Source organism: Anopheles stephensi, chromosome 2 (genome assembly GCF_013141755.1).
Source record: "Anopheles stephensi strain Indian chromosome 2, UCI_ANSTEP_V1.0, whole genome shotgun sequence".
Classification (NCBI taxonomy): domain Eukaryota; kingdom Metazoa; phylum Arthropoda; class Insecta; order Diptera; family Culicidae; genus Anopheles; species Anopheles stephensi.
Window position 1 is genome coordinate 75,754,290 of NC_050202.1, and position 16,710 is coordinate 75,770,999.

At 47.6% G+C, this 16,710-nt stretch overlaps 1 protein-coding gene across 8 annotated transcripts in view; it reads left to right on the forward strand.

Moving 5' to 3' along the window:
* Positions 1–16,590, forward strand: part of LOC118507665 (furin-like protease 2) — a 191,770-nt gene extending 175,180 nt beyond the window's left edge. For all 8 annotated transcript variants that reach the window (XM_036046442.1, XM_036046443.1, XM_036046446.1 and 5 more), the window contains 6 exons: positions 1,358–1,632; positions 10,238–10,514; positions 10,601–10,800; positions 10,947–11,225; positions 11,311–11,558; positions 14,424–16,590. In XM_036046442.1, coding sequence (XP_035902335.1) covers positions 1,358–1,632; positions 10,238–10,514; positions 10,601–10,800; positions 10,947–11,225; positions 11,311–11,558; positions 14,424–14,756 — 1,612 coding nt within the window. In that variant the 3' untranslated portion in view covers positions 14,757–16,590. The remainder of the gene's footprint in view (positions 1–1,357; positions 1,633–10,237; positions 10,515–10,600; positions 10,801–10,946; positions 11,226–11,310; positions 11,559–14,423) is intronic.
* The last annotated feature ends 120 nt before the right edge of the window (positions 16,591–16,710 follow it).

Here is a 16,710-nt window from a genome sequence, read left to right on the forward strand (position 1 = left end):
ACATTTTCTGAGACAAACTTGCACCCAAGCGGGAAGGGGGCAGCCATTTGCTTGTGGTGTGGAGTTGCCACGATGGCGGTAAAAGTGTAGTGGGGGGCAGTGTCACGTGCACAGCCATGTGTGGTCTAGCGTGGTGAAAAGTCAATTTCAGGTGCCTCACTACCGGATGGTTAGCGGAACATAACTCATACGTGCGACCCCCCATCATCGTCGTCCTGCACACACCGTTGGGCTGTTGTTTCGAGTGCAAAATGCTTCGGCGATCCGACGGCCAAATGCATGCGCAGGCAGGGCAGTCAGACGGCACAGAACCGGGGCAGTACGTGTGTGCATAATTTATGCTGCTTGAGGTGTACATAAAAATTCTATCTGTATTTAAGTGCTTCCTACTGTTTTTATTCTACCCTCCGGCCGGAAGGAAGCTCTCGTACGTTACAGTTCCATAAGAAGCTCTCCACGACTCCCTGTGTGCGTATGTGAATGTGTGTTCGCTTCTTTTGCTGCCGGTCCGTGGCTATATTGCGAGTATTGCATCCACCGGTCGCAAAAGCGCACCAGAACCGCCCTTGTCTTGTGCATTTGTGCTTTGTTTCGTTGTTAAATTTTATTGCCACATCTGGCGATCGTAAAAGTGCTGAGTGCTGCTGCCAAAACCGCAAGTGCCCGTTCGTTTCTTCGCTACGTTTGCTGTATGTTTACCTTTAGATTTAATGTCCATTTTAGCATTGTGTTTTTGTCGGAAATGGATATTCTATCTGTTAATTTCAGTAAAGTAAAACTGGGGTGTTTTTTTTTGTTGTTGTCGGTAAATTGAATGAGAGAACTGGCCATAAATATTTATAAAACAATGAAGCTAAACTGCAAGTAATCTATCCTTGCTGCCGATGCATTTAATGATCAATTAGTCGGACTGGCACTTTTCGTGTGGCTCATCGTGGTAATAGCTATAGCTGTGGGAGCATTGCACGACAGCAGTACCAGTTTTAATTTTATGGTACCGTGCTGTATTAAATTTAATTGAACACCATATTACTCTAGCGCAAATCCAATATCAATAAATATCGTTAAATCCCTCAGCTTGATTTTTTTTGTTGCAGATGTGTAAACATATCCGAGAACAATGAAAAAATGTTTGAAAATCGCTTTAAATTCCCTTTTAATTGGTGTTTTTGTGTCGGTTGTTAATCTCTTCTCAAAGCTTTTTAAACGAATAAATTGTTAGAAAAAAATTGAAAAAGTAAACCAATTCGAACATAAAGTAATCCTCTTATTAAAGATAATTTGTAAAAAATATACATCTCTATCACTTCAGTATCATAATTAACGTTCACTTTCGATCTTTCATTTCCATTCCCAGCTGCGCCGATTGCCATCCGTCCTGTGCCACCTGCAACGGATCGTCCGAGAGCCAGTGCATCCTGTGCCGGGCCGGCCGGTTCGCGCACGAAGGCCGCTGCCTGAACGCCTGTCCGGACGGTTACTATGGCGATAAAAAGCGCCACGAATGCATTGCCTGCCCGCACGGGTGTGCAACCTGTGGCAATGGGGCCGTCTGTCTGACGTGCAACGTCAACTGGACCATGAACCGGAAGGGCAAGTGCATTGCGAACGGTAACAACAACTGTGACGAATGTAAGTGCATTTAAAACGTTTTAAATATGGTCTGGATGGAAGGTGATGGGGAAAGTCCTATGCACAATTATAAAGCTTAAATCGTTTAGCCATTGCACCGTGGAAACGTGCTTTCGAACGAATGACCAAATGACAAAATGGCAAAAAAACACAACGAGTCCTCCTTTTTCGCTTTCAGCAGACGCTCAGTTTGTACCGATGCCTCTCCATGCCGTAAACTACGATTAAACGGTGGCAATAATGGATTCAACGTAATAAAAAAGAAGAAGCTTCTTCTTCATTTTTCTTTCCCCTCCCCAACTCGTCACTCACACGGTCGGCCGAGCGGCTGAGATTGACCCGGCACGAACGGACCGAAGCGTAATGGCAATTTTATTCCTCGCGATAAAACCCAATGGTGATGATCTTCTCGGTCCATTTGGGTGGAAAATGCAATGTCTTGTCGTGCATCTTGTGCACCATTGCACTCGGACCTTGATTACAGTTAGCATATGGTCGGACCGGGATTGTGCAACCCTTTCTCGTAACTGGACTGCCCGGGGCCGCTGATAATCGGATGCTTTCGCACTCCACACTTGCAACACGTTATTTAAAGTATGGAAATGAATGAAGCGTACGCTATGGTGAGCTATCAGCTCAATTCACCTTTCATCTTGCACATCATTAACGCATCAGATCCGTATCCATCAAGTGACGGCTCCCGGGTCAAGTGAACCCTGATCCCTTAAGCATCACCGATTGTTGTGTCTCTAGCGGTGGACTGTAACTTGAGGGGGTGGGGTAGTAGGTTTTCTTTCACCATAAATCGGGAGCCCTCACGGAAAAGACGATCTTTCTTCGTTGATGTCGCATGCAAGACTAAAGTTCATTTATTATCACTTCAATGTGTGCGTGTCGCACTCCGAATTCTACTGTCACAAAAATATGCAAACCCAAGCAACAACCCAATCCCTGTGACACATGTCAATTTGCCCAAGCAGCAAACGCAATGCGCAACTCGCACAACATCCTCCCCGGCGTTGAAATGTCATTTCAATTTTCATCCTCGTCTAACGGTAGAAAACAGACCTCAGTTACCGCACGCTTGAATTCCGCTCCATTCGCTGTCTTAACGGTAACGACACGAATTGTACCATCATCTCCAGGGTGTGCGGCAACGATTCTGGCAAGTGGCCATTGCAGTAGTGGCGCATTCTGGTCAGCTAGTAGCACAAGTGATCCTACTTTAATCACCTTCCGCTTCAGCCATTTCGATCGATTCTGCAGCTCCGGCAGGTACTCGGCGGTCCATCGTTTCCAAAAGTGTTGCAGCATGGACTGCACTAACTGCCATCGTGAGAGATGATTTTCCTTCAAGGTAGAGTAGTCAGGTTCAGGAACCGTCTGCATCTCCCGTCCGATCAGGAAATGTGCAGGCGTGATCGCAGTGTAGTCGGATGGGTCATCTGAACTCGGTACCAAGGGACGAGAATTCAGTACTGCTTCTATCTGGGTCAATGTCGTGTAAAGCTCCTCGTAAGACAGCTTCCTATCGCCAACAATACGTTTTAGGTGGTATTTGACCTGCTTCACACCAGCCTCCCAAATGCCACCAAAGTGTGGGCTTCGTGGTGGTATGAACGACCAGTCAATACCCTTGTCGACACAATAGTTGGTGATCTTTTTCGTAGCGCAATCGTTCTCGAACATACGCCAAAGTTCATGTAGCTCGGTTTTAGCTCCGACAAAGTTAGTCGCGTTGTCAGAGCGTATCGTTTTCGGGCATCCACGTCGACTGATGAACCGTCTCAAACTCGCTAGAAAGGCGTCTGTCGTCAAGTCTGAAACCAATTCCAAGTGAACCGCCCGAGTCTGCAAACACACAAACAAGCACACGTACGCCTTGGTGATTTGCGGTTTGCGAGAAGTCGTTGATTTTATCCAAAAGGGACCGGCGTAGTCCACACCGGTATTCGAAAAGACGGGGGCTGGCTGGACGCGATACGACGGTAGGTCACCCATCAGTTGCGTCGTCTTCAACGGGTTTGCCTTGAAGCACACGATGCACTTCCGTATCACCTTTCGAATAGTATTCTTCACATTCAGTGGCCAGTACCGTTGACGTACAACTGCAAGCAAACCTCTTTGCCCGATGTGTAGGTTGTCGATGTGTAGTTCGCGAACGAGGGCTTCAGTGATTGGATGCTTAGCCGGCAACAGCATCTGATGTCGACTGTCGTAAGGTATGAAGGCTCGCTTGATCCTGCCTCCAACTCGTATGATCCCATCGTCAGGATCCAAAAACGCTTGTAGTCCATTAAGTCGATGTTTTGTATTCGCACCGTCCATAAGTGCGATGATTTCGGGCTGGAAAGTCTCGCGTTGAACCAGTCGTACTATTAAGAGCGTCGCTGTACGCACTTCCTTCGCTGTCAGTCGGCCCTTTACCACCTCCCTTTTGCGTGATTTGATGAACCTAGCTAGTCGCACCAAGTAGGCCATACTCCTTACAATCTGTGTGTAACTGCTCAACCTGTCAAAGATCGGAAAACGTTCGATCGGAACAGTCATGGCTAAAGCCACTCCAGCTCGCATTTCCGGTAGCTCACTATCCGGAATTTCCACTTCGTCCTCATCCTCGATGAGGTGTTGTGTTGGTTGGGGCCGCCACCAAATAGTTGAACCAATCAATTTCCTCGGTGTAACTCCACGTGAAATCAAATCGGCCGGGTTGTCATGTGTGGAAATGTAATGCCAATGGAAGGATTGGCTAAGCTGCTGGATCTCGCTTACCCGATTTGATACGTATGTCTGCAGTAGTTCTGGCGTTTTCTTGACCCAAGCCAAGACGATTTTTGAGTCGCTCCAAAGATGTACTGATTCAAACTTAAGCTCCGTAGCGTTCAGGAACTTCACGACCATTCGAGCCAGTAACAGTGCCGCTAACAGTTCGGCTCGAGGGGTCGTGATGGCCTTCTCCTTCGGACTTCGTTTTTTCGGTAGGATCCGAGACTTGCTGCAAACAAGCTGCATCTTGGACTCCTCGTCGGTGAAAGTGCCCTGCACGTACAAGCAGGCACCGTAGGCTTGGTCGGATGCGTCAGCGAACCCATGTAGTCTCAGCTGGAACACATCCTTCCAGGAAATCCATCTCGGAACTCGGATTTCCCTCAGTGATGTCATCTCGGTCCGAAAGTTTCGCCACTTCTCGTCGATTTCGGTTGGGATGGAGTCGTCCCAATCGATTTGTAGTTCACCTACTTCTCGCAAGATCAGCTTCGCGTAGGTGATTACTGGGCCAAAGAATCCAAGTGGGTCGAATATTTTGGCCAGTTGACTCAGAAGTTTCCTTCGAGTCATTCCTTCTGGGTTGTCAAAGTCAGGAACGGACACCGAGAACCAGTCCTCCAACGGGTTCCATGTCACGCCCAGTGTCTTAACGATGGTCTTCGAGGTGTCGTCCGTAACCTCGAAAGTGTCTCCTCGTTGTTCTTCAGCTACACCTAAAACGATATCTGAATGGTTGGCGCACCACTTGTGAGCGCTGAAGCAGGCTTTCGCCAGTAGTCCTGTCACATCTCGCTGTAGTTGGCAAGCCTCAGCAAGGGTATCGGCACCAGTCAGGATATCATCCATGTATGTCTCCCTGTTGACCACCTCTGCGGCCCTTGGGAACTCATCGTGATGATCTTCTGCAGCTTGCTTCAGAGCCATGGTTGCTTGAAACGGGGAAGGTCCCAAGCCATACGTAACTGTCAGCAGCTCTCGCACCGTAAGTGGGTCGTTCCGATTGTACCTCCAAAAGATTCGCTGGTACCTTGTGTCATCCGGATGGACCACCACTTGACGAAACATCTTCGGAATGTCGAGTGTGAAGACGTACTGAAATCCTCTGAAACGAAGCAAAATTGCAGTAAGATCGTTCTGAACCGTCGGTCCAGTCATCAAAACGTCGTTGATCGAGACGCCGGTTGACGTCTTCGCTGATCCATCAAACACGACTCGCAGCTTGGTTGTCGTACTCGTTGGCCGCAGCACGCAGTGGTGCGGTAGATAAAACACCGATCCTGGGTCGTCATTCGGTGTTTCCACAATCTCGCGCATGTGTCCGAGATCCTCATATTCTCGGATGAACCGCGAATATTGCTCCTTTAAGTCCGGCTGCTTGTCAAGTTTTCGCTCCAAAGCCAGAAAACGTCGCAGCGCTGTGTCTCGCGAGCCGCCAAGCTCGCGTTTACGTTCGTTGAACGGATATCGTACTACATACCGTCCCTCCTCAGTTCGCTCGTGTGTGCGCCGGAAGTGTTCCAGGCACGCTTCGTCATCCGCCTTCGGGGAAGGGCGGAGCTCGTCGCAGGATTCTACCTTGTAGAAGTTCCTCAGCAGTTCGATGAGCGGCTGATCGTCAGCAGTTTGGCAAAGTGTACGCGCAACGACCGTCGTGTCGCTCGCGATCACACCTCCAGCGATCCAACCCAGCTTTGTGTATCGCAGCGCAGGTCGGTTCGGACCGAGTTCACATCGGCCGTCAAGCATCAGGTTCCAAAAACTTCCAGCGCCAATCAGCATATCGACAGGTCCTCTTCTGTTGAAGGTAGGGTCGGCCAGCACCTGTTCGCTCGAGATGGGCCACTGTGATATGTCGAAAGACTTCGTCGGAAGTTCCCCAGTGATTCGTGGTGTCACTAGGAAGTCTAACTCAGCTGTAAAGTCACTGGCACGAGACCTGATCGTCGTGCGCAGTTTACGGCAAAGACGAGTTCTATTGCCGTTCAGACCACTGACCGTGACGTCAGCGGGTTTTGTCTTAAGGGAGAGAAGGTTTGCAAATCGCTCGGTGACAAAGTTCATCTGCGAAGCAGAGTCTAATACCACTCTACAAGGGTAGGGAGAATCGCACAAACCATCCACTAAAACAATGGCAGTCGAAAGGACGGTCTGCTTCTCCGGTTCCACGTCACTCGCGCACAGGGTTGTCGGTGTTTCAGTTTGTACGTTGGCTGTTTGGGATTCTTCTATCACTGATTCACTAGATGTCGTTTGACCTACGTTAGTTGCAACCTGACTTGGGGAATCTTCATGGAGTAAGCTATGATGTTTCTTACCGCAACGACGGCAAGAACTGGATAAACATGCTCGCAATTGATGGCCTTTGGAGAGACAATTGAAGCAAACACCGCACCGTTTTGCAATCTCGAACCTTTCCTTAACACCTTTAGCCCTGAAAAGTTCACAAGCTCGGAGTTCATGAGCAGCACTGCATACTGGACACTTCGCTAACGGTTTAGGTTCACTCACTACCAGGCTCCTTGCCACTGTTTTCGGCTTTGTACCTTCCGTCGATGTTTTCACGCTGGTATCGAGCTTCTCAGAAATTCGACACTGCTCCTCCAAAAACTCCATCATAGCGGCGTAGGAAGAAAGTAAGTTCTTCCTTTGTTTCGTCTCCCAAGCCACTCGCAACTTCTTGTCTAACTTACCAGCTATAAGGTTGACCAACATTTGCTCACCGAGACCACCTACCGGAAGGTTCTGATTCTTCAACGCCTCAACGTTTTTAGTGCAGGTGTCAATCACTTTACGAAGGCTCGAAGCATTGTCCTGGTTGATCTTGGGTAAGCTGAAAAGGTTTTCAATGTGCTTATCCACAACCACTCTTTTGTCTTCATACCGCTGAGTGAGAACCTTCCAGGCAGCTTCGTAGTCGTTGTTGTTTACCAGCTCATCGTCGATGATACCAGCCGCCTTTCCGACAAGGCAGTTTCGCAAATGAAAAAGCTTCAGGGCCGGTTCTTCTTGCTGGTATCGGTTCATCACCGTGGTGAACATCGCCTTGAACGAATACCACTTTTCGTATGACCCATCAAAGGTCGGTAGGGGCACTTGCAACGGAGGGAGGTAGGGCTGAGCCTGCTGCTGGGTCAGTGGGAGAGCAGGTGGAACGGCTACTTCAACTTTCGTTACGGCATCGAAACACGCGGTCAGTTTCAACGAAACGTCATTGAAACGTGTCTCAAATTCGATGTATTTGTCATTCTGCTCTTTGTCTTGGTCATCGTGCAGCGTTAACTCGTAGATTTTGTTCTGTATTTCGTTGCACTCGCTATAGATATTTTCTAAAGCCTTTTCCTGGAGTTGAAGGAAGCGCACGTTTTTTACGTTGAGGTTAGGCTGCTCTGCACTGTCACACAAAGCTGCACACACACGACTAAGCTTTCCACACACTGCTTCCCGTTGCTTCTCCAACACTTTCAGCTGTGCCTCCATTTCGTCGGAATTGTCTTCTACTAGCTGTTGTTGTGATGATGTTGGTTTCGGTGATGTCGTCCCACGCTTAACTGGTGTTCGTTTTAGCTTTTTCGATCGAGTAAATGGTGATGGCATCGTTCGTCACACATGCACACACACCATCAACGTCGTATCGAGCCGTTGCACAAGAATCCGCGCCAAGCTAAGCTGTCACACACACACGCGCATACACGTACACGTACATTCGCTTGCGCCACTGCGCAATTGCACACGAACCGATACCAAGCTGAACGCACTAACACACATTCACTTGCACCGGCACGCCATTTGCAACCGCTAAAACCCAAGCCAAACACTTCTCCTGAAAAGAACACTTTTCCCTTCTTGTTGTCTGGAATGCCCTCAGGCAGCTTCCGTCGAACAGCACTGACCGAAAACACTCGCGTTTACGGATACTGTTCGATCTGTTTGTCAGTAGTAACGCACCAAAAGTCACGTCACTGTAGGGCGTCTAGAGCCCTTAACACCCGGTCTCGGATGTTCCTTTGTACCGACTTTACGCGAGAAAGACAAACCACTTATCACAACACTGGGTAACTTTATCCGGTTCGAAGGACCACAATGTTGTGTCTCTAGCGGTGGACTGTAACTTGAGGGGGTGGGGTAGTAGGTTTTCTTTCACCATAAATCGGGAGCCCTCACGGAAAAGACGATCTTTCTTCGTTGATGTCGCATGCAAGACTAAAGTTCATTTATTATCACTTCAATGTGTGCGTGTCGCACTCCGAATTCTACTGTCACAAAAATATGCAAACCCAAGCAACAACCCAATCCCTGTGACACATGTCAATTTGCCCAAGCAGCAAACGCAATGCGCAACTCGCACAACACCGATAATTACTGTTTTCCCAGTGCAGTGCACTTGTAATGAGTTCCAGCTAAAAGTTGTTATAAAATTTCACGCATCAGGATTTGCTATGTTTTATTCGCTTCAATTCACTGCCGATTTCGATCGGGTAAAAAACTGCAACCGTAAAGAGCGTTACATTCTTTACGCGCCACCAGGCGTCTCCATCATAATAAGTATGAGTTTTGCATGCCACTGTTTTCGCATTGTGTTTCTCTTAAGCACCGTATTTCTAAATACGGGCTGGTGCATCGAAGTGCTGCTCCGGTGTAACCGTCGGTCCCGATTTCGATTAATGCGTCCGGGTGTAAATTTTGTGCTCGTTAAGCACGAGAATGCCCTTATCATTACCGCTGTAGCGCAGCAAACTGCACAACCGGTTTCTCCGTAATTGAAACGAAACCTTCACCATATTGTGACGATTGCGCGCATATTTCGTATCTAATCGGTGATAACATCTCCCTCCCCGATTTGGAAACCCTGAAAGCGCGGAGGAAAAACAGGGAAACAGAACTGATGGTCGCCACCCATTGCCATTCGGTGGAAAAAGCAGTCACAAAAGTACGCTCGCGTGTGAAGGGCAACCAACGGATCGAAAACTGTCATTTGCGCTGTGATGCACGGGTGAGTCCGTTACGCTGCGGATAAGCTTTGGACGTTACCATGACATTGGACGGGGCCATGGGTCTTTTTTCCTTCTTCTTCGCTGCCCGGATCATCATCACCGTACGTTTGCGCTCCGGTTGCACCGGATAAACGGGGAAGGGCAAAAGTAATTTCATCTCAGTCGATGCTGTGCATATTATGGACGCACTGACTCGCAATGTAGAAAGTCGGTCGGTTTTCGGCGTACCGTTCGGACGTTCGATGAATGTGTACCCACTTTTCTGATGATTAATTTCACCGCTCAAATAAGCGCTATCACTCGGTGCCGACCGGCACCAGAAGCGTGTGACGGAGAAGCATAAATACGACATGAACTGTTTGATTTTAATAATGGCCAATAAGTCGCTTGTATGGCGAGCTGAGATAGGAAACAATAAGTTGATATGTTGTGACGGCTCCGTATGCCGACCGTGCACAAATGTGCATTCAAAAGCTCACAACAAAAAAGTGGGAGAGAGAGAGAGAGAGAGAGAGAGAGGGACAAATTTCAATACACCCATCATACACACATGATGGATGTTTTAATTGGAAAACTTGATGAAATAAAAATTATAATTAGCAATTTTTGTTCAGCTAAAGAAAACAACAGCGCTCACTGCTGTCAATTAAATCCTATTGCTGTGGGGATTTCGTACGCCAAACAAAAGTAAAACAAAAAATATTGTAACACTAACAAAACGCGGTATAGATTTCACCGTTCGTTCAGTGTGCTTTCGTTAAACAAAATTTAATTATCTCATGCTAATTAATTAACATCGGTTTTCTTTCTCGTTTCCCGGTTTTTTTTATTTTTTTTCGTCGCAGCTGAATACTTTGAGAATGGTCACTGCCATCCGTGCCACTCGACGTGCGAAACCTGTACCGGGCCGACGGAGAACGAGTGTTTGACCTGTGCCTCGAACCTGCTGCTCCAGGGCCAACGGTGCGTGAATGTGTGCGACGAAGGCTACTACATGGAGGTCGGCGTTTGTGCCAAGTGTTTGCATACCTGCACCCAGTGTGTGTCGCGCATGAACTGTACCGCCTGCATGAAGGGACTGCAGCTCCAGAGCGGAGAGTGTCGCACGACGTGCGCCGATGGGTAAGCATCGACTCGGACTCAGAAGCCACCTGTGCGAAGCATACATTGTAATTTGTATCGTATTGCTGTTTGGTTTGCCTTTACAGCTATTACAGCGATCGTGGAACGTGTGCCAAATGCTACCTAAGCTGCCACACGTGCAGCGGCCCACGGCGAAACCAGTGCGTCCAGTGTCCGGAAGGGTGGCAGCTGGCGGGAGGCGAATGCTTCCCCGAGTGTCCGGAAGGATTCTTCAAGACAAAGTTCGGATGTCAACGCTGCCATCATTACTGCAAGACTTGCAACGGTAAGATTTGACCGTGCGCCTAAATGTATGCAACGTGATTTTGACCCTGCAGCAGCTGATATGCTGCTTGCAGCAAAGCAATTGTCGAAATAGAATATTTTGGCCGCTAAAATGGACGCTTTTCGTTGCTTTGTTCCTACTCCCAGGTGCGGGTCCAGTGGCCTGTACGTCGTGTCCAGCTCACAGCATGCTGCAGAACGGGCTGTGCATCGATTGTCTCGCCTCGCAGTACTACGATCCACCGACGCAAACGTGCAAAACGTGCCACGAGTCGTGCCGGACGTGCAGCGGTCCCGGACAGTTCTCCTGTCTCACCTGCCCCTTCCCACTGCACCTCGATCGACTCAACCATCAATGTGTGCCTTGCTGTGCGGCGGACGCCTCGCCCGATGATCAGAGCTGCTGCCACTGCGACAAAACGACCGGTAAGTGTCCCTTTCCCATAAGCAAAACAGCTCTTCTAAACATTGCCCCCCCCCCCCCCCTTTTGGATTTTCATTTCTTCCGCAGGTGGTTGCATTAACGCATCACCCGCCGGCAAACGACGCATCGGGGCCGAGCAACAGCTGCTGCAGTTCGGCGAGGAGAGCAACAGCGGTGCCGCGAACGTTCCCGGCGAGGGCACCGAAGCCGGCCAGTCCCGCCGCGTCTGGCAGCAGTTCCTAACAAGCACGTCCACGCCGACGCTGATGGTGGTCGCCGTGTCCGGCTGTCTGCTAATTGTTACCCTGTTTGTAGTGATATTTACCGTTTTACAGGTGAGTTCCCATTTCCTTGAATATGATGCAGAGCATCTTTTGACTGATCCGCAAACCAGCATCCAATTTCCAATCTAATATCTCCCTGTGCTCCAGTCGATACCAATCGTGGCAATGAGCTGCACTCCTTCGGGACGTGTAATCGTAAATTCGGTTAGCTCAGTTTATTAATCATCGGTCGTTAATTAACATCGACCCTAGCTATCAGGCACGAAGTTAATTTCGTCAATCCATACATGTACGTCAACATTGACAGACATTCCTGCCCACACACGCTCGCTCTACTTTAAGATGCAATCTTCGGATTCGAAGCGAAAAAGGGGAAGATTGAACGACTGAAGACGCTGCTCACAATTTCCGTTGCGTTGTGTCTCCACACAAACGGATCACGGATCACCTTTTCAACCATCGTGATGTCGCCCGCACGCGATAATATCGTGCCCTGCGTCGATAAATCACCATCAAACGCTTCTTCATCCATCGGAGCGATGCTTCCCAAAATGACTGTACTCGACGAGCAGCTAAATCAAAGCGAAGCTACACGATCGAATCTCGCATGCTCGGTGGCACGCCAGGGGAAAGGGAATTTCAATTATCCATCCCGACGTCAACCGGTCGGTACGGTACCGGTGGTGGAGAAGTTGTTTAATCGGAAATATGATTAAATCTGATGCGATGAGCCGCCCCGACTTTGAATTTTCGTTCCCATTTCGTTCGGTGATGAGTGAACAATGTTGTAGGATTTGCGCACGGTTCCAGTATCCTTTCCAGCGCCCTGACAAACGATGGGATGGGTTTACGAAGCTATTGACGCTCTTGAAACGAAAGTTTACGCCCAATGGGTTTGCCGCGAAAAAGGGACGAGATGCTACGGGGGGTGGGTGAGCCAGACCGCAATTTTCGGCTTTGATTTACGATACAAAACGGTGGCAAGTTGGAGGAAACGCAAAAGAACCACCACGGACCAAGATATCGGGCGCCCCTTTAAAACGCAGGAGCCACAGAGCCACCAAAACCACCGCGCGCGCAAAAAGGGAAGCAGCGAGCGGCAGGAACTTTCTCCAAGATGCTCGCATATACAACCCACCGAACGCTCACCTTAACGCTCACGGCCAACAAGCCGCAAATCAATTTGTCGCGCTAAGCCAACATCGTCGCTTCCGGTTACGGTGGTTTCCGTCGCGTTCCTACGCTTTCCCTGCCGATTTTGGACGACGGGCCCTGTCTTTCGTCGCGTAATACAGAACCCAACCACAATTCCGGGCAGAGTCCTTGATCCGGCCCACGCCTCTTTATTTGAGCCCCCTTGGGCGATCACAGCTTTCCAATCCCCGTAATGTCTTTCTTCCGGCCCTTGTGCGAGATAATCGAACGTCGACGTTGACGGTGTGTACGGTACGGTCGGTGCAAAAGCCATCGTCATCGAGCATTTGGGACCCTTCGGCCAGTTTGCTCTTCGGCAAACTGGAGAATTGGTGCCTTATTTATGGCATCCTGTAGGTGCTGGTGCAAATGATCAAATTTCAGTTTCGGAAGCGAGCCTTTCGGGGTTCGTTTTTTCTCTCCTCCTCGGTACAATACTCAGCAATGACTCAGTGGAAGGAACACTTTAATGTTGAAAGGATGATGAAGGATTCCACCAGTCAATAGCATGTGTTTGTGCGCCTTAAAGAGCGCCTCTGCAATCCGGTTAAATATTGAACGAACGACATTGCACAAGAATTTAGCAGGGCATAGCAATGTGGCTTACGTTATTAAACTCTTCCTCGCATGGGAATAATAGCGCCTGAAACTATGCAATCTTGGTTTAACGAAATGCTCTTCAAACTTACTGCCTCTCAAGCTCTGTTCCCAGTGAGAGCTGCTTCACCGAACGAGATGTGATCTAAGATATGAATTCGCCGAATCACAACAAACTGTTCCTCTCAGCGGCATGTGCAGAAACTTCGCAGAAGGATGCGACTTGAGACTTTTGTCTGCTAGCTGTCAAGTGTGTTTTACTAAGTCACTGAGCGCTTTTGAATAGGCCAGAATCTCACCTGTAACGTGGTGAATTGTAAAGATACATTTTTTTTAAAACTCTGGCCATTTTTCCTTGCTTGAGCTGAAACGAACCCAGACTATTTTACTGACATTTATAAGAACTGAAGAATCCTAAACTGAATTCTGATTGTCACTCAGTATTTCAAGCTCTAAACAGCAAACGAAATTTAAAAAAGGAGCTGGTATAACAGTCATTTTAAAACGGCTGTGCGTAAAATCCCTTGGATAAGATTTCTTTTTCGATACTTCGCGCCTGAAAGTATGCAATCACATTTTTTTAAATGTATTTAATAGAAAAATGAATGTTAACGAGACGGTCTAAAGGGCAGGTGGCCATTTAATGTATGAAAGCCTTGGGTAAGATCTCGTTCAGCTTTCCCTTGCGATACTTCGCGCCTGAAAGTATGCAATAGCGATTGAAACATATTTTTTATAGAAGCAGCTAGGCCAGTTATTGTAGCAATTTGTATACCATTTGAAGTAAAAATATGATAAAATGATTCCCAAATCCATTTAAGCTGAGTGATATCCATCATTTACGTCATCAAAGCGCTTTTAATCCACGTTGTCCCTCTTCAATCGTCAACAAATTGATGCTCAACTTCAATTTAAACTTTAAATTGTTATTCCATTTTTTACAAACAATATTAATGTATCTCTGTTTCGTTTTGGTACTATTTTTCCATTTCTCTTTCTTTTCCTCTGCTGCATCCATCGGGCGCTAATCGATGCACGCGAACGCGCATAACAAATCAAACAAAACCGCATCGTCGCTCGCTCCCCACCCAAACCGAAACGCCGTTGGGTCCGGGCGTCGAGCAGAAGCGTAGCCAAACGATGTACACTGGAATTAAGTATAATAAATTAGGCAAGAAACCAGCGTCGGGCGGTAGCCGAACCACCAGGATATCGATACCGGCCGAATGCGATGATTTACTGGAACCAATTGTAAATAATGGCGACGAGGATGACGACGAGGACGACGAGGATGAGGCCGGTGGTGCGTACGATGGGGGCGAGCGGGGAAGCCGCGGGGAGGACGGGGAGGAGGACGATGAGCAGCAGGCTGGCGGAGGACGTTTTGACAGCCGGAGGTTAACCGCAGCACGAGGGAAAAGGACGTTCCGCTATGCGACGACCGCCACCCGGACCTAGTTGGGGGCAGGGCTGTATTTAGAAGCGGAATCAACATAATTTTACACCCCCTTCCTCACCTGCCAGCTCTCTGACCGTTTCCACCGCCATCAGCGTCCGAGGGGGGTGGGGAAGCGGACACGAGTCTGACAAGACTGGAAATGGAGCGCAATGGTGGACGCGCGTGTTTGCCCTGAATGATTGCTCCCGAGTGTATGTGTGCATAAGCGTGCGTGTGTGTGTGTGTGGTGATGAAAAACTTTCCAATGAAAGGACGTATGTGTGTGAGTGCGTGTGTGTATGGTAAATCGGGGAGGAAAATGGAACATGGACATCAACAAGCGCGGACCCGTAAACCCAACACCTGCCCACAGTAGGAGGCGGTAAGGCCGAGGCCATGATAAACCACGGCCATTCACAAGGCAGCATCGGAGGGCGACACACTCACACAACCACACACCTCCATCGTGACAGCGAATTCATCAGTTTAGTTCACTGTATTTTCTTTCTCATTTTCATTTTCTTCTTCTGGGTGCACTTTAAGCTAAGTTCATTTTTCCTGCTTTTTCTATAAGAACGAGGCAAATAAGTCGTCCTTCCTTGCATTTGCGGTCATTATCGAGATGGTAGGACGGCGTTTAGTGCATAGTTTTGAGTGTGATTGAGTGTGCGTGTGTGTGTGTGTTTTTCGCCCCTCTTGTTTAATTTATAGTAACTCTTTCCTTCTTTTATGTTAAACACTCTTTCTCCTCTTTTTCGATTAGTAATTCTTTCGTCATGCCGTAATACTGGAATTATAAATAATTCTTTTTTTTTACTCATTTTCTTTTGTTTTTCTCTCTTTTTTATTCATTCTTTCCTTTCTTGTATGTGTGTTTTCTTTGTATAGTTATAAGTATTCGCTCTAAGCTTTCTTTAATTATGCTTCGCCCTTTTTTAACATTGAGCTCGGTGTGCATTTGTGTGCGTGCGTGTGTGACTAACAACCATGGTTAACAGAAAGTGGTGTGTTTTGCGCGTGGATGTGTGTGTGAGTGTGCGTGTGTGTGTCCAAAGGAGGCAAGTGAAAACACAAAATCAAAATCAAAACACTCAAAACAAAGGGGCGAGTCAAGTGTAAAGCAAAAAGGGCCACTAATCGTGCTGCAAAAAGGAGGAAACAAAACGAGACCGCAAGGCAAGGAAGCTAGGAAATATTATATATATACATATACATATATACATACTTTAAAATAGATATATATTGAACTATACATACTTTTTATTTTTATTTTAAAAACAAACAAAACCAAAACCGTCTAATGCATTAGCACGGTAGCGAAAAAAAAAGCGCCTAACTGGGAAGGGAAGATGTGAGGTAGATATAAAAACGAAAAACACCGACACACTCACACACACACACATTCTAGAGGAACTCAGAAGCAAAAGGGCGACATCTAGGAACTCTGTTTTAAACAACTCTCCCTGGCGGTTGCCTGTAAAATGTTGAACATTGTGTATAGAGAGATAAGGAGGAGGGAGGAAGAAATCCGATTATTAAAAGCATAAAACCCCCCATCTTAGGCCGGTAAGCGTGTGGGAAAGGTGAAAGGTGATCCCACTTTCCTTTCGAGGTGAAATCGGAGGTGCAACGTGAATACACTCGCATTGAAAACTCACACACACTCACACGCATACATAAAAAAAGCAGACGTCGGACGTGATTGGCGCCGGGGTGGGGATAGAAGAGAAAACAATGGAAAACAGGGGTGATATGGTGTTATACTAGGTAAATTTAATTATTTTTTAAGTCAAACAAGATAAATAAAAGGTAAAACAAACACACACAAACACACGAAACAAAACTAATGCTGATCAAAAGAAAAGCGTGGGAAGGAAGAGCTCGAACCGAAATCAAATAAAAAACCCCCTTTCGAAACACTCTCGCAGAGTAGTTAAAGGATTAGGGAAAAACAGAATCAAAAGTGGATGGAAA